Raw genomic sequence first — 20747 nt, 5'->3', positions numbered from 1 at the left:
TCCGAAAAAAAATGTGACTTTGGTTTCTTTATCATAAGTTTATGGCCATGACCCTCATTTGCAAAAACATTAGCAACGATTAGAGTCGAAACTCCGTGGTCCGTTATTCTTTAGGGTCTATTTTATTTGCTCATTCTCACCAGGTTGCGAATATAAAGGTAGTCGTACATGGAACCAAAGTCCATTTTTATTGCGCATCAAAAAGCACTATCAATTTTTAGTTTAATTTATACACGCACGGACATCAACGAGTTCACTTTACGAGCGACCTGTGTCAAACATGAAGTTTGTTCTTCTATTGACGGCTTTGTTGTCACATGTAAGAATAGTGAGATCATTTTGTTTTGGTCATAATGGTTACAAGTGTTATTGAGATTCTAAACCAAAACGACTCGGCCTACTGTTGGCGGACTCTGGTACAATACGCACTGCACCAGAAGAGACTTATTACTGATTGACCTGGCCTATAGGCTATGCGTCAATTATTGATCCTTCAACTTAATTAATCTGGCATGTAACGGTCGAAAATTATGGTCGAAGAAATTTGAGATTGTAGTGATGGTCGAAGGGGAAGGGCAGGCAGAAATCAATAAGGCTATCGCTCCCATACAGGTCCCTATTTGGCACCATGCTTATGTAAGATATTTCCTTTCAGAAAAGTTTGCAATACCCCCCTATAGTTGTTTCGTAGGCTAACTTTCTATGATTCAGTTTTGACTTTTTAGTGAACACTGTGAATATTGCGAAGACCATGCATATCACCTATATCACCAAGTTCAAATGCAAAAACTACGGTACCATTGTTTTGTTTTATATACATTTGTAATTGACTCCGCTCCAATTAGCCTTGTGCTAATGTATACAGGCAAGGCCCACTGACTGTTCACTTGTTTTGCACTACGTTGAACTTAAACGGTTATCAGTAGTCTGAGAAAGATAACTATAAACAAAGGAACTGGCATTACATGAACTATCTTGGTTCCTCTGTTTCCTTACTTCGGAAATCAGAATACAATGGAGGCTCAATAATGACATGTATATTTAGGACCAGCATATTTACAAAGCAGTAAACCACTGAGGCCTATGACTGATTTAGCAGTAGATTCTATATAAATGCAAGGATCAAGTACCTTGTAGCGAAATAAGTTCAGCAAATTTGTCATGTGGGTGACAATAACCGGGGGGGGGGGGGGGGTATAACAATGAAGGTTATACAAAGTTGACCTGGATCATTCTATTATCCTATAGTTTTTAGTTAAAAGTTATATATCATTATGTATAGATCAGTAATACTCTTGTTTCGACGACAAAGATGAAAACAATTGCTGCCACAAATCATGTTCTTGTAGTCTGGTTCCCTGACCCTGACGGAGAAATGTAAAGACTTTAGGGAATTGTAAGGTCAAATAATCAGTCTAGCAGGCTTGTGCCCCTTCGCAAGTGTGAAATCAATTGCAAAGAAAATGCGGAACAACTAAATATGAAAAGCAGTTAAAAAAAAAAGAAGAGTTTTCTCCTGGCCGACCAGCATTTGAAAAATACAGTTTTGCTTGAAAATGTCAGCACACCAGGAGCCACCATTTTACAGGATGCTTTAGACTGTCAATCCCTAGCAATTCAGTAAGGTATTTCGTGATCATCTCGTTTTTTGATGTTGCAAATGTTGCATCTTCCCTTTAATGCAGGATAACCCCCCTCCCATGCAGTTAATCCCCGCCTCTCCCTTTGACCCAAACCTGGATTGCAGTTATTAAAGTATGGCTACTTTTAGCTGCTATCAAAATTCGATGTGATTAACTTGGTTAATTTTTATGGATTTCAGATCGCCGTAATCGGTGGCTCATTAGGAAACTTTACAATAACACCACACTTTTTTTAAGATATATTTATGTTTGATTGCAAAGATATTAAATATCGGGGTTTTTTTGTCTTGCACCGACGGATTTTATAAACGCTGTATGCTCAGTGTTGCCCCCGAGTAATTGTGAGAAAAAAATCGTTAGAAGAATCACTCGGGTGGGACTCGAACCCACGACTGCCTGCTTACTAGCGTACACGTCTTACCGCTCGACCAACGAGCTTGCCTATGGGATATTGCCAAAATAGGGGAAAATGACCAGCATCATAATTATTTGTATGCTGTTGGTCTGAACTCTTTAATCAAGTCATGTTCATTGTTTAGGTCATTATTCCCTTTTGATGTTGTTTGGGCAGGTATTCCTTTTAGTATGGGCGACTGCTTCAGTCCAGTTCAAGTTTGTATCTTTCTACAATTCCGACCATAATGATTATGACGGTGGTTGTTGTGATGACGTCATTGGTGGCTGCGATAACTTCTGTGATAACTACTTCTTTGTGTGTATCGACGGCGACGATACAGGGTACGTTAGATAGTATAGGTATTGTAACCTCCCCAGATTACAGAAATACCAATAAGCTCAGTTTGAAAACTCATGCTTGGATTGCTGTCACAAGGTTTAATTCACAATTCACAGTGGTGTCTCAAGTAGCAAGTAATGTGTACAGTAGGATGTGGCAAACAATCAGGTTGCAAGTAGTAGTAAGCAAGTAGCAAGCAAGCAAGCAAGGTTCAACTATAAGAATAAAGAAAAACAAAACTAATTTTGAGTCAAGTGCTATATAAATCTACCAATGGTAAGTATAAATAACAAACACTTTTCATCCTACAATGTCTTTCAATCTTACAAAGGGGCTCAATGACAAACAAGGAGTGGCTCACATGGTTCAATTTGACTGGCTAAATAATCCAAATTTACACACAAATTTCCTTTTAAATTATGACAATAAATCTCTAATCACAATCACAAAATAACTAAATAAATGTCAGTAAACTTACTTTTGCTGAGCTTCCGAAGGGATGTCACATATAAATGGCAAATTACAAAGTGATGTCAGAGCATGTCTGCATACATGTAGGTGTCTGCATAGGTGTGCACATGTACATGTATACACATGTACATTTGGTCATGCATGTCCAAGGAGCTGACCACACCCAATCAAACAGCGCCCTCAGGCAACAAAAATGCAAGAGCTTTTATGCATAATTATGCAAATAAGGAAAGTTTGATAGACTTGTTTACAAGTGTCAAATTCTGTCTGTAAGAGGTATCATTAGGCGAAGCAAAAAAAAACCCAAAGCAAAACACATCTTTCTCGTCCCCGCCCGCTTCCATTTTGGAGGCCACCTATTTTTCAGTAAAAAATACCGAAAACGTCCACAAATTCATCGGAAAATAAATACCGTGAAATATGTGAGCCGAAGTTTTCAGTATAGACTCTGTCGGTCACTTTGTACACCACATAAATCGACAGGCGCGCGATCGCTAAACACTTCTTCGCGATGAGAGTCTATACCCCCTGCGAGCATGGCGAGGTCACCCACTTGCGTATTTCTATTGATAGTTTTAGACTACAGTCGTTTGAAAATTCAACCGGAATCTGTCTGCACGTACTGTATACGGTAAATGCTGACTTCGAAGCCAGAATGTGACCGGTATGAGACTAGCTCACGCTGGAGCATGTGTTTAAAGAATTCGCTGTTTTCTGTCACGCAGTGCACTAGTACCATGCATTCATCGACAAGAAATTAAAGCCCGAATCTTCAATTTGTTTTGTTTGATTTCATCACAATGGTTTTCGTTTGCGTTTCCATACGAACCAAAATTAAAGTTAAAAAACCGTGGTATGCACGGACAGTACTTGTTGGAAAGACGACACTTGGTGATCTTTTCGCTGCATTTGCGAGTGGGGAGTTTGACGAAGGTGTACCGATTGGTGACCAGTACCACAAACGACGTAGCCCCATAAATTTGGCCAATTTACTGTGCAAACGAATCTGAAAATTTCACGAAAACCTTTCTCAAGTACACATTTCTTTAGGCCTATAGGTTTCATGTTCAGTTTTAAGACCTCTTCAAATATTTAATTGTGTTTAATCATTCTCTTTGAACACGTTCAAGTCCCTTGGGTACTTCCTGCGACATGGCAGCTATCACAACAGAGAAACTTCATGAGGATAACGACAACTTCAACTTCCCCTCCACCATACCCAACGCGATAGCGAACCCGTACACCATACGTGTCGACTCCTGGTCGGTAAGCTATTCAGAGTGGCGCTATAGGACTTTATATTTAGCGTATTATACAGGGTGAACCCCCCCCCAAAAAAAAAAAATACAACCCTAAAACATTTGACTTTAATAACAAAAAAAAGTGATTGGTGAATTTTTATGTTTTTGGTATCAGACTAAAGCTGAGAGTTGTTCTTTCAAATACTGAACAAAATCATGTAAAAGTAGTTATTTTCATCCTGTACACAAACAATTACCACCGTAAGGAATTTCCACTGTACCTAGTGCATGTCCTAATCCTTACAATCAACAGCCCATATGACAAAAGTACACATGAATTTGGTGGAAATACCTTTTATTTTCCACCTGAACAGGTATCTCACCTTTTAGTCCTAAAAGTTAAACCCTTTCAGCATCATAAATATGACAAAAATACTAAAGAAATTTCACAAATGAACGATAATTGCACAATAGGCTTACAGTAAAATGTTTTACTGTTCGAAGTTCTTGAGTTCAGGATGAAATATGACTACTTTGACATAATTGGCATTTTCTCAGGAACCCAAAGTGCTATTTTCATGACTTTTTCTCAGTATATGAAGCAAAAAGCTCTCAGCCTTAATCTGATACCCAAAATATAAACATCCACAGATCCCTTTTTTTTTAAAGCCAAATGTTTTAGGGTTATATTTTTCGGGTAACCCTGTAGAGGCGAAACTGGGCCATGTATAATGTACACACTCTATCACGATGCCCCCTTCAATTAAGAAATCACTGTGCACGCCATTGTACAAAGCAATACAGGGGTCTTATAGTGATAGGAATTAATAGCGCGCGTGGCTGGATTGGTCTAGGCCTATAATTATACTACCTGCACCCACAAAATTGAGCCCAGTCACGAATCAGGCATTTTTTTCACAGGGGTCAGGTCCGTCAGGCCTACTAAAGGACCGAGATCTTTCCAAAATGGGTGTAGGGGCTGACCAAGAAGTTGCAGTCACATTTGTACAGGAACCAAAGGGCTTAAACAATGATTCGTAATTTGCTTTTTCTTTATGAAAAGAAATGTATGTTTTCTTTTTCTCAAGCGGGCCTTTATATTTTGCAAATTAGTCTAATAAAGAGGCTGGCTTCGGAAACGCCCGTCCAAAATCCACCCTTCACACTGTGTATAGCTGCCGCTGAGCTTTGTTCAACAGTATTGTTCACATCTTTTTACATCAATGATCAAATCCTGGTTGGAATGATTCTAGGGCTGATGTGCTACTGCCGGTCTGCATAAAATTAATGGATACAGCTGGCAGTAACGTACATCAGTTTATATGAAATGGCTTTAGCCGCTCCCATGAGTGAGTGCATGTATATTTGCAATCCGACTTAAAGTGTTCATATTTTCAATTGTTTGACAGGGTAGCATGCAAGTCTTCGTCCGAGTCTGGGATCTGGATACCCAGAATGCCGATGACGAGATTGATCGTGATAGAAGGACGATCTATGAAGCGGCTGCACGGAACCTATCAAGCGCGACGTGGCAGCAGTATAGCCTGGGTTCACGGTCACAGTACGTCACTAGGACATGAATGTCAACAAAAGGAAAGATTTATCTACCAATAAAAAAAAAATATGTTCCCTTTTTCATGATACACTGAACAGAATATCTATCCACGTTTATGTATAGTTCAGAATAACAAGTGCGAGTGCACAATAATCCCTGGCCGTCTTGCATGAAAGTCTTGCATGAAATCCATCAAATGATCCCTGCCAGAGCTTAAAAATGCGACGCCCAAAAATGCGACGCCGATGGCGCATATGGAACACGATACTTTATATTTATACCTAGAGTTGTAGCGATCTGTGATAAATACCACGTGACTACAACATTACTGCACAAAAAATGATTTTGCCTCCAATTACAAACTTTTTATAAACATCTTTCCGAATTGATACAACAAATCAATACCATGCAAACAAAAATCACACACAAAAAGCAAACAAACAAACAAAAACAAAAACAACTCCAGGTAGTAGGTGAATTATCACTCACAAGATCAATTTGAAAGATCAATTTGAAATGTCTTCAACAACTATAATTGCAAAATATGTATTTCGTGGGTGTGTGCACTCTCAAACTTTTCTCCGAATGCATGGCTTGAAAAAGTAAAACGTTTGACAGCTCTTCTCTCGCAGACATAGCTACTTAAGGCAAGCCTTTGTAGAATTTGGAGATTGTAATTTGTGTAGACCACTCTTCATCTGTTTGCTTCTGTCTCTTTTTTTTCTATTTTTTTGTATTACTAGGATCGACTTCAGTTTTGAAGTGAGGGTGTATTGCGACAGTTATTACTTTGGCTCCGACTGCAGTGTGTACTGTATTCCCAGGGATGACCAGTATGGACATTACCGATGCGACACCAATACGGGAGCCAAAATTTGCTACAGTGGCTGGGAAGGTATTTTTTTACAAACGTTAGATGAATTACGGACCCTACCGACTCGTGGAAGTTTTTTCCCCCAAACGAAATCCGGTTCCCATCTTCTGATTGGTCCATTACATGCATATCTAATGTCTTGTTCTCCACAACACAAACCCAAGATGGGCTTTACGTTTTGTGAGAAATGTTCCTTTATCACTTCAGGTGTCTGCCTGAAATGACATCACACTTTTGCTTATGAGTATGGAATTGGCATTAGCATAAAAACCAGAAAAGGCACCAAAATAGCCTTGAAAATGGCAAAACGAAAATTGAAAATAAGGCTAAATGGGACACAAAGGTGCATTTTCAAGGACTACATTAAAAGATTACATTGCAAGGTCCGAGCCTCTAGCTCTGAAGATGTTCTCCACTTGGAACACCATGATTCCTTTTCATCGTGTCCCTTGTAACTACTCAAAAGCTATAAGGACTTAAAGTTAGCTTTACCATATTTATATAAACCAAATCGTTAATGTGTCCACAGGAACGACATGTAACATCGACGTGGACGACTGCGCATCCACGCCTTGCAAAAATGGCGGGACTTGCCACGATCACGTGGCATACTTCACCTGCGCATGTCCCCCTGGTTTTGTGTACGCGGACGAGTTCTGTGAGTACGACGACTGCGCTGGTCAGCCATGTCAGAACGGAGCCACGTGTAATGATCTGATTGGTCAATTCAAGTGTGTGTGTCCTCTGGGTTATTTTGGAGATCTGTGCGAGGTAACGGATTCATGTTCCCTTGTTATTGCGGAAGTCGTCTTTTTTGTTTTAATTTACGCCAGGCAAATTTACGTATTCAGAGTTTCGCCTATATATAACTGAAGCAACGTGTTGCTGTATGTTGACTTTACTAAATCCAACCAGTTACTGTGTGGTTTTGTCATATTTCCCAAAGTTAGAGCGCGGAATCTCGCCCAGAAATTGCCAGACTTGATATATTGGAAAAGTAATTAGAAAGTATGCTTTAATTAAAAGTGGGATGTCCGTTTGATTATACACACGAATTTCGTATGCCAATTCAGTTAATCTGATGTTGGTGCTTATTGTTAAACGGTAGGCCAACAACAAATTTGCTGTTCTTGGTGATATCAGATCAGATCAGATGTTCATACAATCAAACACACAACAGTTGACTGAATGTCATATTATCAACGGTTCTGTGCATAACATGACATAGGCTTACAGCTGTCAGTCCCCGGATTTCTACATCTATACTATTATCAGTAATGAGGTTTACTTCTTGCTAATGGGCATTTTGTTAACAGGTTGACATCGATTACTGCATCAACCAAACCTGCGCCAATAACGGAACGTGCGTTGACCGAGTGGACGGGTTTCACTGTCTGTGCGAGACGGGCTACGAGGGCCTCTTGTGTGATGTGGAAACAGACGAATGTAGTTCCAGTCCGTGCCTTCACAATGGGACGTGTCATGATCTCATTGGGAAATATCAGTAAGTTCGATCGAATCCCAAGCAAATTTACGCGTGAATTAGGCCTCTTATGTGCAGTGTAATGAATCCATTATTGATTTCGTTCAATACCATGTGATCACTAAATACATTAACATTATGAATGATTGTGGCCATGGGCACCAATCGAGAGGGGGACACCCCCCCCCCCCATTTTCTGTGAACATCGGACCGGCTATACTAACTTTTACTTTAAAATGGTCGTCACATGTAATTATTGACTTGATTTTTGATTGTCCCTGTTGAAGAACACCAGCTGCAGCCGTATAAACAAGTCTGGGATTATCCCGAGGTTTAAAGTTCATTCAAAATGTAGACCTACTGGTGAAAACTTAACTTCTACATCAAAACAATGCCATGCTTAGAGTTGGTATACGTGCGTTTTGGGTTTGATACCTTGAAAAATAGATTTTCAAATGGAATTGATAATTTTCTAGCATTACATTAGTTATGAGCTTTCCAATGCGACATATCAGGACAAATCGGCCCACGACAAGTAATCAATAAATTAATATAGCTATGAATTAATAGCGGGACGCTCCTAATTTGTTCTGAATAGTGTGCACATTTTCTAAACTGGAGTGCGCCATTTAAAACCACTTTTTAACACCATTAAAGGCCTGCAAAACAAGCAAATTTATTTGTTGCATGACATTATGTTCCTTTAAATGCCGTTCGGAAAAATAAAATCAAAAGTTTGAAAAATCACGTTTATAACCTTAAGGACCATACACCATTGAACATTTTGAACAACAAATGGCCTGCGATTTATGGAAGAACTGAATTGTTTCTCCCTAAAGGTGTGCATGTCAAGAAGGATATGAGGGAACACACTGCGATCTGGAGACGGACGAGTGCCTGAGCTCCCCGTGTAGAAATAACGCAACTTGTGAGGACGAACTCGCCGGATACCACTGTCACTGTGTCGACGGGTACGAGGGTGACACGTGCGAGATGGACATAGATGAATGTGCCTCGTTCCCATGCTATGTCAATGAGACCTGCGTGAACGAGATCAACGGTTTCTGGTAAGTGTGGCGCCGTGTATGATTGGGCAAGCATTTGTGAACAATTTCAACCAAGTTTGTCCGTTAGAAGTTCATTAATTCTCTAGTCGTTTGGCAGCGGTGGGTCACAACCAAATTTAGGAGGGTCGCGAATCTGGTTAGCGTCGTCTGCTCACTTCTCTTGTCTATTTTCCAACTGGACAGAACGGTGGCTTTAAACTCTTAAAATTTAAGAAGTAATTATGTCTTTTCTCCTTATGTCAGGTGTCTGAGGTTGAATCTGTGTGATTACGATCCGTGTATGAACAACGCCACTTGCGTGGACGATTACCCGGGGTTCATCTGCGAATGCGCGGCAGGCTACGGCGGGAAGACGTGCGACCAAGACATCGACGAGTGCGCCAGCTCGCCGTGTCTACACCAGGGCACCTGCACCGATCACCTGGACGGGTACACCTGTCTCTGCCCGCCGGGCTACGGTGGAGAAAAGTGCCACAGTGAAACCACCGAGTGTAATAGCTCACCCTGTCTGAATGGGACTTGCTGGGATCTCATCAACGGCTACGTTTGCAACTGCACGGCGGGGTATGCAGGCGTGCTGTGTCAGAACGAAATAGATGAGTGTGCTAGCTCGCCGTGTGAGCATGGAACGTGTGTGGATGAGTTGAATGCCTACAGGTGAGCAGTAATGCACTCTAACAACTGTGTTTAGCAATTAAACACAATCTTAATGCAATCAAACAAAAAAAGAAAGTCCCCCTCCAATATTTGTTTGTCTTACTGCGCACCTCTCACTCAAATAACGACTAATTAGTACAGAAATTCCTTAGCAATCCAGCCATACTCCTTATTTGACCAAAAACAGTTAACGAATTTATACAATTTATGACCAATGATATCGAGAACAGTTGCACTTTTGTGCAAGTTGTGGTTCACACTCACCTTGCACGTATACAAAAGGGCAACTTTTTCCGGTACCATTTGTCATAAACTGAATAATTTTGTACACATTATCACGATTTTGGGCCAAACAAAGAGTAGGGCTGGATTGCTAAGGAATTTCTGTACTGATCAGTCGTAATTTGAGCAAGATATGCCCAGTGGTTTTTGAGTTACACAAAAAAATATAAAGGGGGACTTTCTTTTTTGTTGTTGAATGTATCAGTTGTGTTCAATTCCTAAACATCAGTATTCAATTGCTTAATAAACATGTTTACAAACTACTAATACATGTAGCAAGACATAGGCCTTAACATCCTTTGCATGACATTCATCTTAGGGATGCATGAGCTTTAGTCCCACAGGCATGCACACACTCTAAAAAAGCATTAGTCAGATTTGACAAGAAAGCAAATTCGACTAGCCATTCAGGGTCAGCTGGGTGCAACTGAAAATCAGTCAATCTGACTTGATTTTTCCATTGACTTTGGAAAAATAGCTATGCAAGCAATTGAAATCTGTGTCGATTCTAACACCTTTTTCTAGTCATAGTATGAAACTTTGCATGTTTGACTAGTCAATTTTCAATAACGAGGAAAGCCAGTCGATATTTTTTACTAAGCTCATGCAAAGACCATATTGTGCTTTCAAACTTGACACTGAATTCAAAATAAGCAAAATATATTTCCAAGATGGCTACTGCATACGATGGATCAGTCTTCACTGGCATTTACCTCAGCATTATAATTGGTTTCTAAAGATGTGAATGTGATGTGTTTTACGAGGGCACTCAGTGTGACACGGTGATAGATAAGCCATGCGCCCTCAGAGACCCACCGTGTCAGAATGGTACATGTGAAAACACCAACAGCGCTAACGATTACAATTACAAATGCACCTGTGATGACGGCTTCTATGGAACAAATTGCGACATAGGTAAGAAAAGATCAAAATGGAATTAGTACTGAAATGAACAAAACATTCTCAATTCAACATTGTCTATGCAAAGCCTTTATAATTATGACAGTACATTGTACCACATTTTAATGGAGCTTGATATTTTCTATTGGAAAAAAATCCAGAGTATAAAACCAAACAGGTTTTCGAAATAAAAAGTCCTGTGGAGTCTTTTGCTGTCTACTTAGATACCTGACATTGTTTTTGGTGAAGTGGTGTCCCCAATCCGACAGACTCGAATCAAGCCCGATCTGACAATATTTTCTGTCGTTCATTAGTTGTGATACCAAAATGTAGTTGGTTGGATAAAACTCAGCGCAGAAGCGGAATCGAACGAACGCGAAATTCGGAATCGGGCCGAGTATAGTTGTGCTCCGAATTCGCACACGTTGAGCACATTTGAAGGCCGTCATTTTTATCACACGTACTTTAATTGTTGCATTTTCAAAATCAAAATCAGAGCTTAGTATAGTGCCTTAAATTTAATTTATCATCTATTTGGGGGCAATCGTTTCACGAAATTTAAAAAATAAAACATTCCTGTATTTCTTTTGTTTTTGTCACGTGTCTAAGATTCAAAACTGTACGGTGCCGTCGTCTTCATGATAGGAAAGCTGGAAGATAAGTCTGCATATGAGACCAAATTGGCCAATCTGCTGCAGAAACTCTACGCACTTCATTCGCGCGTGCGGAGAGACACCGGAGAAACAGTGTCAGTGGAAATAATTCTGACAGAGGACTATGTCAAATCTACCGATAGGTATATATATATATATTATTTCACAATGTTCTTGCAAGGCTTAATTGACACAGAAATTGAAATGTAATTACCAGTTAATGGTGCAAACATAATTTTGCTCCAAATTGTTGCATAGTGTAGTTAATCGTCTCGTAATTAGTTTACCGAAAGATTATCAACGCATTTTCGGTGTGAAAAAAGCCCTTTTAACAATCTAGTTCAAACAAAATCGTCAAGCTATCTACCAACAAATATTCTTTTGTTTGCAGATCTTAGTTTAATTGGTATAACACACATTAAGGCACTCCATACAATCGCGCAAAGGCAATCCTACTACATAAAGCGATTTGTGAATCCGTCGATTACTAATGACCATGAAGTGATCTATAAATTCCATGCATCGGGCTCTTATCTCAAAATATTAACTTCTATTCATCCCAGCTCACCTCTGACTAAAGTGACCTTTCTAGCTTGGACTGAGTCGGGTTACTTACAGAAGGACACCATAGAGGCTTGGATTGATGGGGCGTCAACGGATCTTCCTGCCCAGTACGGCCTCGATATCTACAAGGGATCTGCGGAGCCATTCACCGGGAACCCGTCAGAGGTAGGATTTCTCCCCTTAACTGGAAGAAACTTTGAATAGTGGAAATTTTTGAGGATCAATCATGGCACAATGCGAAGTCAGGAGAGTTCTACCTGGAGACCTTATAACTGGCAGCTCTTCTACAGCACATCTCCCAAAAGTGTTCACCTTAATATTTTTGAAAGAACAACAAAACTACGAAGTAAATTTTGAAAATTATTGATTGTGCAGATACTCCTAATCCTTGGCCTCAACCCCTAAGAGTTTTAATTAATTTCCCTCATGCCTCACTAAACAATGGTTAATTGATTACAACAACATTTTTTGACATGTGACCAAGTTCTTTGACTTACTCAATTTCAGTGACTTGTTATTATGTAAGCTGTGAAAACTCTTTCATGTTGTGAAAAAGGGCTGCGGTTTGGGGATTGGAATCATTTGCCTGCATGGTTAACAGTCATTCAATCATCAGGGCTATTGGAATTTTTAGCCTGGCCATCAGTCATTTAGTCATCAGGGCTAGACCTCAGTTTAACGCTCGAGGGCAAATGGCGACTGATTTTACACAGCTTACATAACAAAGCACTGAAAATGATTAAAAGACAAGGAACTTGGTCACAAGTTTGTAAATGAATTCTCTATTAACACAGCCAATTACTTACGTAGTTAATATAGAAAGCATTTACAAAGTTAAAACTTCACCAGCCTGATGAACTTCTTTCATGATATTGGTCACAAGTGTCCAGAAATGTTGCTGTGATCAATTGATCATTGTGAAGTGAAGCGTGAGCGACAATTATTTAGGAGTTGAGGCCAAGGATAAAGAGGATATGCACAATTAAAAACTTAACAAATTTACTTCGTGGTTTGGTTGTTCTTTCAAAACTATTTAGACGGGCACTATTTTTGAGACATACTGTATATAGAACCTCTCGCTGACAGAGGCTTAGTTTCCTTTTTGCGCTACTCCTTCTGTCAGGAGGACTTTCCCTTCTCACTCCTTCCTCGCATTTTGACCTCCCTCCCCTGCCTCCTGTGATCCGTCTGTCATTTCTGTTATACGAGTTGAGGTAGTTACTTAACTTCCTTCCCTCTTACTGTTTCCCAGTGGAACTCATTGCCCACCCTCTTTCCCCTTCCAACTTTTACATCTCAATTTGAAGGAAAAAATCAGTTGATAATTCATTTCTTTTTGTCTTTAAATCCACGTTTTTTTGTTTTCTTTTGTAGCTGCCACCTCTAGTGGCCTGTAGCAATCTTGTTAAATAGTGACTTAGTGTTTTAAAAATGTTAAACTGATCGAGAGATGATGAACAAACTGCCAATAGAAGGATGAACTAACAGAAGTGGTTGAATTAAGATGGTAGTGAAAATGATAGTGATAACAATATAATATGGTGATAATGTTGACTTGATAATGGTGAAAATAAGATGGATGGTGATAACATAAGTAAGTAATGGAATTCAACTGTGGTGATGGGATATTACAGAAGATAAAGCCAAGTACATGTGGTTTCTTTACAGAACTGGATCGGTTCCAACTGGTACATTATTCTACTCATTGTCGTTATTGTAGCTTCGGTCGTTATTGCGGCCGGGTTCATCTACCACAAGGGATAGTAAGTAGTAATGCTCGAGTTTAAGTAAAGTCGAATGAGGACGTAATATGGTTACAGGAAAGAAGGAGAACAGATTTGTCTGCAAATGCATTTCAAAGGGTGTCGATGGGTGCCGGTACTCAGAGCAGTTTTCAGATATATCATCAATGTAACGATAAATTTTAGCCTTTAAAATTGTTGCTCTTACGATTTCTTTAACGCTATATGCCTACTTATGAAATTATTAAGTTCAAACTTCAAAAGGAAAATAGCAATAATCAGTTAACCAATAAATTGAGAAAAAGTAGGGTATCCGATGAAAACTTCTTATTTCGTCAAGGTACGATGTTGAACTAAAGTAATATATTCTACGATTTCTTTTTTTCACTTTCACGACTGCCAAACCATGTTTACACATTGGCGAAACGTTGGAAATGAGAACAAACCGTTACCAATTACAGTTCAAAGCAAGCATCTGCTGCGCGTAGTTTTCGCTAAAATTTCTATTGTAAAAATGTTTCATCTTAGCTTCCAAGGCATGTTCCAGTAACAGCGCTTTATGCCCCTTACAAAAATTGTACCCTTAGAAATGAGATTGAACTAGAAATCAGTCTGACTTACACCTGGCTGACGACATCTATGTTTTCTGTTGATAGTTGCATCTGTGAGGGTAGAGATGGTTATTGTGATTGAATTAGCTTCCTTGCGCCTAACTGGCAGCATCAAGCTGCATACTCCCCTGGGAGCTGAGATGGTATTTGGAATGTTTAATTGGTCCAATGATCAGGGGTAATAATAATGTATAAAGCGCATTGATCTTAGTTAAAAGTGCTATATAAAAGCCCGTTTTTGTGATTATTCAGCTAGCCGCAAGTGTGACATTTGAGTTATTCTAACCAAAAGTTATATCGGAGTATAGGCCTTCCTGAGATGTATGTTTTTTTCTCTTACAGCATCAATCGAGCCAAGGATGCTGTAATCAAGTACCAAGGCCGCGACCGGGGCCAATCGGCCCTGCCGCTGAATCTGGAGACAACTTATAATACCCGCATCGGGGAGGTGGACATCGCCCACAGTACCCGCATCAGGGATGACGCCCCTACTCTACCTAAAAGACCCGACCTTCCCAACATGGTGGAGGGGGAGGGGGAATGATTCAACACCCCAGCCCCGGTCATTGCAGAAAGGGGGAATGTTTCAACACCCCAGCCCGGTCATTGTAGAAAGTGTGGGGATGCATCCTCCCATCCCCCGTGATTTATGCAGTTTCAGTGCCAAATTAAAAAAAACAAATTAGTACCAACTGTGATGTTGGACATGGTGTTTTTCACATCACTGAACGCGCCGTGTGTCTCGAAGTTTAAAAAAAAATTAACGTCCATGATCACAGTAATGTAAAATGGTTTGGGCCATAAACCAAATAGCTATTGGAAGTTGTCGGTTACTTTGTAAGAAATGAATGATCGTCATGTTATCTCTGATTACTGTACTGCACCTTTTTGACGCAAATACTGTGCCAGACGGTATTTGAGCGATGTTGAATTATGCATATATTTAAATACTATGTAATGTACAAACCTGACACGTGACCTTTCTAGATTAATACAAACACAGTATCCAAGTCCTGATTTAACAATGTAAAAGCGGACCTGGGATCAGCTATTTAAGGGGCGCCTTCCAAACAATGGCGAGGTAATTGTATTTCATACCTGCTTTGTACATTGCTTTCACTATGTCCGTATTGCACAAACTTAATTGCAGCTGCTGTATAATTTTAATGTACTAGGGTGTAGGGTGAGTAAAAAAAAACGAAACCCAAATGTCGGGACTATTGTTTGAGTGAAGTTCTGCATGTAGCACAAATCTAGGATATGAAAACCCAGTTCATAAAAGCTTTCTTCTAGTACAAGAATCATTCAAACCACTCATGTACTTTTCAAGTTACGGAATTTTAAACACAACCGCCGTTTAAAGTTCTGTCCACGAATTACAAGAAGGTAAGTGTTCTTTAGGCGAAACGAAACCAAATCGCATAGAGATGTGCGTGAAATGTTTCCGTTTTGCTGAAAGAACACACACCTTTTTTGTGATCCGTGGACAGAACTTTAAAACGGTGGTTGTGTTTAACAACTTGAAAAGTACACGAGTGATTTGAATGATTCTTGTACTAAACAAAAGCTTATGAATTGGCCTTTTATATCCTAAACTTTGAAAGTGCTACATGCAGACCTTCACTAAAACAATATTCCCGACATTTGGGTTTCGCTTTTTTTTTACTCACCCTGTATAGTTTAGCAATGTAAGTGATTAACACATGAGCAACCGATGAACATACATACACAGGAAAACCGCTTTATAGAGCAGTGATGATATTTTAATACAGAGTAATCATTGGTTCATGCACACACAGAAATGTATGTCCCTTTAGGCGTACAAATTAAGAAGTAAACACAAAATAGGTATAGTTTAGCTTGCAGAATAATTTGCATTATATATTCCAAATTGTGTAAACTTTCATTCATTATACTCGAGGCATAGACGGATTAGATCACGTGATCACGATACACACACGAGCCCCCCTTCAATGGCGAAAGCATTGTGTGAGCTATTATACAAAGCTATACCGCCCCATGACGGATTATCTGAACAATAGCTAGCACAATGCTGTCGCCATTTTAAGGGGCCTTCGTGATATAATTGATAGCACAGATTGGCCTATAATAAGTGTGTATATATAGAGATTTATATTGTTGAATTTTATTTTGGGTTGTTTGTTTGTTTGTTATTTGTTTCCATGCGAGTTGTATCAAAAGCCTTCTTTGTAAATTTCGTTGAAAATAGGATATAGTCGACCTCAATATATTTAGGTGTCTTTTTTCACACGAAAAACTGCTTTACCTCAGAGTTGAACTGTATCCCTTTACAAGGTTTTCAATCATCCTGGGTTTTTGATCAAAAAACGTGTATTGGCTAAATTAAGCCATTAAAGAAGTAATTCATAATTTTTGAAAAGTAACTTCGCCTTACAATTTCGCTTTTAAAAAAATCGGAATGTAGTCACACTGAAACCTATCAGATACCAATCGGATAAGGCAGGATACCTCAGTATAGAATTTCGTTTTTGTAGTTTGTACCCAAATTTAAACTTTTTTGTACTCGCAAGTTGTTTTTGAATTAGTGTTTTTGATGATGAAATAAACCAAAAAGAGATTCTACAGATATATGAAAACTACAATTTGTCAATATGATTATATGCAGTATTTATTATCCATGTATATATGTTCAACCCAACTGCTAAATTCATCTTTAATCAATACATAAATTTGTTGGAAGTGTTCGTGAATTTAGAGGAGAATTTGCTGCGCCTTGATGTATCACAAAACATAGTACACGCGACTTTTGGTGTATTGTGACGCACACAATTTCAGTCCCCGTAGAAGAAAATGAATGGAAGTCTTGATAAATAAGACTGGAGACATCAGCTATTCAAACCAGATGTCTATTTTATTCCCCATTTTACCATCACTATCATTTAACTAAAATCCCATCACTCTACGGCAAGAGGCTTTGTGGCGAAAGACCAACGATTTTCAGAAAAAAAAAATGTTTCTCAACCCAAACATGATGTTTCGCAAAGTCAACATCCTTCGTCTCTGGAGGAACATGATTATTATTAGAGTAATTGCAGACGTTTTAAGGAAAAACGTGAGACAAGCCTGATGAAGTCTTTGACAGTGTATCGCTGTGTTTAGGAATAAAACCAACATTTATGCGGAAATCAAGAATACAAAATGTTCGGGAACTGTTAAAATTCTAAAGCTTTAATAAGAGCTGGAAAGCGCTACAGACAAGTTGCCTATACGTACCATAAATCTAATAGCTATTTATTAAACAGTATTTATCGTACTTCGCACTGTGTTATTCCATTATATAAGTCATCGAAACGTCCAATATACAGGGTGAGTATTTAGAAGAAACAAAATGACAGAATTAGAAAAGAACATTTCAAAAAATATGTGGCTCGCTCCATTTCATAAAATAAACATAGGGGTACAGTACAAGACATAGTTTAGTAACTCTGAAACTTTCACGTAATTTGCATATAGTCCTACGTTGTGTCTCTTTTAATCAAAATGATCACACAATCAGTTGTCCACCACTCATCATTTAGCGTCCTGCGAATTGATGAATACCATTATAAGTACAATGAAACATGGACGTTTCCCACCTTCGTGAGTGAATGAAAAGTTGCAAAGGAAACAGACAAAATTTGCCATTAATATTTCAGGGGGGAAGAGCTGACTTGTTCTTCATAATTAAAACACAAAATTTGACAGCAAAAAGAATATTTCAGTCTTGACTCAATGATTAAAATCTGAAATGTATTTGAATGCCTGTTTGAGATCTGTAATTCTTACTCAGCTCAAAACCTTCTACTGTTATATCATAGACGGCCACAAAAATATGATCTTTCAGTAAAACATGGGTAATTTCTGCTAGCATGGATCAATTTCAGTTATTTTTGGTGTTTTTTTTAGATGAGTGGAAGAACATTCTCTTTTCAGACATTCTTCATTGGTGCATCAAATTAAATCCAAGTCACTTGCTTTTTGACTAGCCCTGTACAGGCCCGGATTAAGTGCTTCGTAGGCCCTAGGTACCAGTGTTCCGAAGAATGGAGAAGGCAGGGGAAAGGCATGGGCGTCGCCAGGATTTTTTTCCGGGGGGGGAAAAGCATTTTTTCCCCAATATTCCTTAATTTTTTCATTATATTCTCAATTTTATCATTTTTATTTAGCCTGAGCAGGGAAGCATTTTTTCCTACCCCCCCCCCCCATCAAATAAACAGCAATATGGCTTCGCACCTCTTTTTCCTTTCTTTTTCTTTTCCCCCCTTTTTACCGCTTGGGAAGAGGGAATAAGAACAAAGTGGAGAATGTAAACAATAAACACCGCTGCTCAAAACTCCGCGAAGCTAAAATCCGGTTCTGAAACCCATGTCAAAAGATTGTACATTCTGTCATGTCGGCACAGGAAGTCGCTTCATATACGGTGGTTTACAGCTACGGCTGTGCCTATAAAAAATATAAAAATAAGAAAAATTCCACAATAGGATTTAAAGACCCCCCCCCCCTCCCCCCGCAGTCTGGGATCAGGGAACAGGCCCGAACAAGGTATGCGCAAAGGTACTGAGCATGTTCATGCAGTTTTGCCACAATGAAATAAAAACATTATAGCTGGATTAAATTTTCTATTTTATTTTCGGGCAATGTTACAAAATTTTCGAACGATTACAGTTCAAGCTCTCAATATAACAAATTAATCATTCTTGCAATTGTCCTCTGATAGAAAAGAAAGAAAATAAAACAAAAAGTTATGTGGCGATGGCCAAGTCTTCAGGAGTCGGACTTATGACCCTAACTCAATGAGCCCCTTACCGACTTCCATATAGAACTCTTCTGGGACTCGGTACCCGGCCCACCACACCTCCTTCCCTGTCCATCCATGTAACTCGAAAGTCAGACACCATAAAGGGAGGAAACGAGGTGGCACCCTAAGCCTTGCTGCCGAGTCAGCAAAAGAACCCCGTACCTATTCGCAGATGCCAACCTGGACTTCGCAGACAGTCCCAACTTGTGAGTCAGCTTACCGACCGACCGAGCTAACTGCTGTTGGTAAATGACGACGGGAAATTAATACTCTTAAGTGACAGAACCGCGGGCATCGAAAACCAAAATAATGGCACCAGGCGGGTTCGAACCCCTAACCCTGGGTCCGCTGTCAGACAGCTTAACAACTAGGCTGTTTCAGTAGGTGCTTTTCTCTTTGCGTTTAAATCAAAATCATTATTTCGGCAGTGGGAGAGTTACTTTGTGTTTCATAGCTGCACGAAAGATGCATCAGCATTGTGCTATACATATGAGCGCTGTTACGTAACTCTTTTATACAATCATTCTCATGTACAGAGCAGTTAACTATTCAGATTCAGTACGAGCAATTAACCGTACCAAGCTCGTCCTTAATCTGTCTCATCAATCATTGTTTCGCGTCGCACGTCTTTCGGCCGGCACTGATGTCGCTATGATTGAGAGAAATTCTAGCAAGTTTCCCCAACCTCATTATATTCATATCAAACTACTGACCCGTTTACAAATATTTACGCGGGAATTTTGTTTATCTGATTCTAATTCAGCTCCCTTAGCTAGCTTGGGAAACTTCATCTTTTCTTGTACTTAGGCTACTTAAGTCTAGGGAATGATGCCATTATAATACAATGTCACATTAACGTCAGCCGGTGGCAGGATTAGAATCGTGACCACGCGAGTGCAATGACGGCCAGTGGCGTATATCTGTGCTGGCGAGTTGGGGGGGGGGGGGGGGGGGGAATGGGGGATAACCAAAATCCTAAAATTCGAACGATTCACAATGCAAAGCGCCACTAAGAGTTTGCCATAGAGAGTCAGTTTTTCAAATTACGGTCTACAAAACAAGGCCCATTTGAATGAGTGTCATTAAACAACTTTAGCTAAGTGGTTATAAATTCGGGTATAGCGGTCTGCCGCCTTACTAAAATCACCATATTGATACAAAGTAAAGAAAAAGGCAGATTTTTACTCGAATCATACTCTTACAAAACTACTGACCGGAAAAAAACCTAACAATTTAAAATGTCCTGCGCTGCGAATTTGTCGACCACCTCCCACAATGCACTCTAGGAAAAATGAACTCTCCGTGGCAAACTTTTGGTGGCACATGAAACGCCCGTATTGCGCGGAAGGCGGGACGGGTGGGGGGGGGGGGCCTGGACACCACATTATACTGGGACCGCTTATACTGGGAACGCTTTTAAAATGTAAGCGCGAGTATACATAATTGATA

The 20747-nt window shown here is 39.6% G+C and overlaps 1 protein-coding gene across 1 annotated transcript; it reads left to right on the top strand.

The window, feature by feature from the left end:
* Nucleotides 1-245: 245 nt before the first annotated feature.
* LOC119720400 (protein jagged-1-like) lies at nt 246-15023 on the top strand. The gene is made up of 14 exons (XM_038190065.1): nt 246-319; nt 2215-2381; nt 3981-4116; nt 5501-5652; nt 6390-6541; nt 7050-7291; nt 7837-8024; nt 8843-9070; nt 9314-9727; nt 10749-10924; nt 11519-11705; nt 12126-12291; nt 13795-13889; nt 14822-15023. The coding sequence occupies exons 1-14, from the start codon at nt 281-283 to the stop codon at nt 15021-15023; spliced, it is 2544 nt and encodes an 847-aa protein (XP_038045993.1). The 5' UTR covers nt 246-280.
* Nucleotides 15024-20747: the final 5724 nt, after the last annotated feature.

This window comes from Patiria miniata, unplaced genomic scaffold (genome assembly GCF_015706575.1).
Source record: "Patiria miniata isolate m_02_andy unplaced genomic scaffold, ASM1570657v1 HiC_scaffold_9, whole genome shotgun sequence".
Lineage (NCBI taxonomy): Eukaryota > Metazoa > Echinodermata > Asteroidea > Valvatida > Asterinidae > Patiria > Patiria miniata.
The sequence above is the reverse complement of the archived record's forward strand: the minus strand, read 5'-3'. Positions and strand labels throughout refer to the sequence as shown.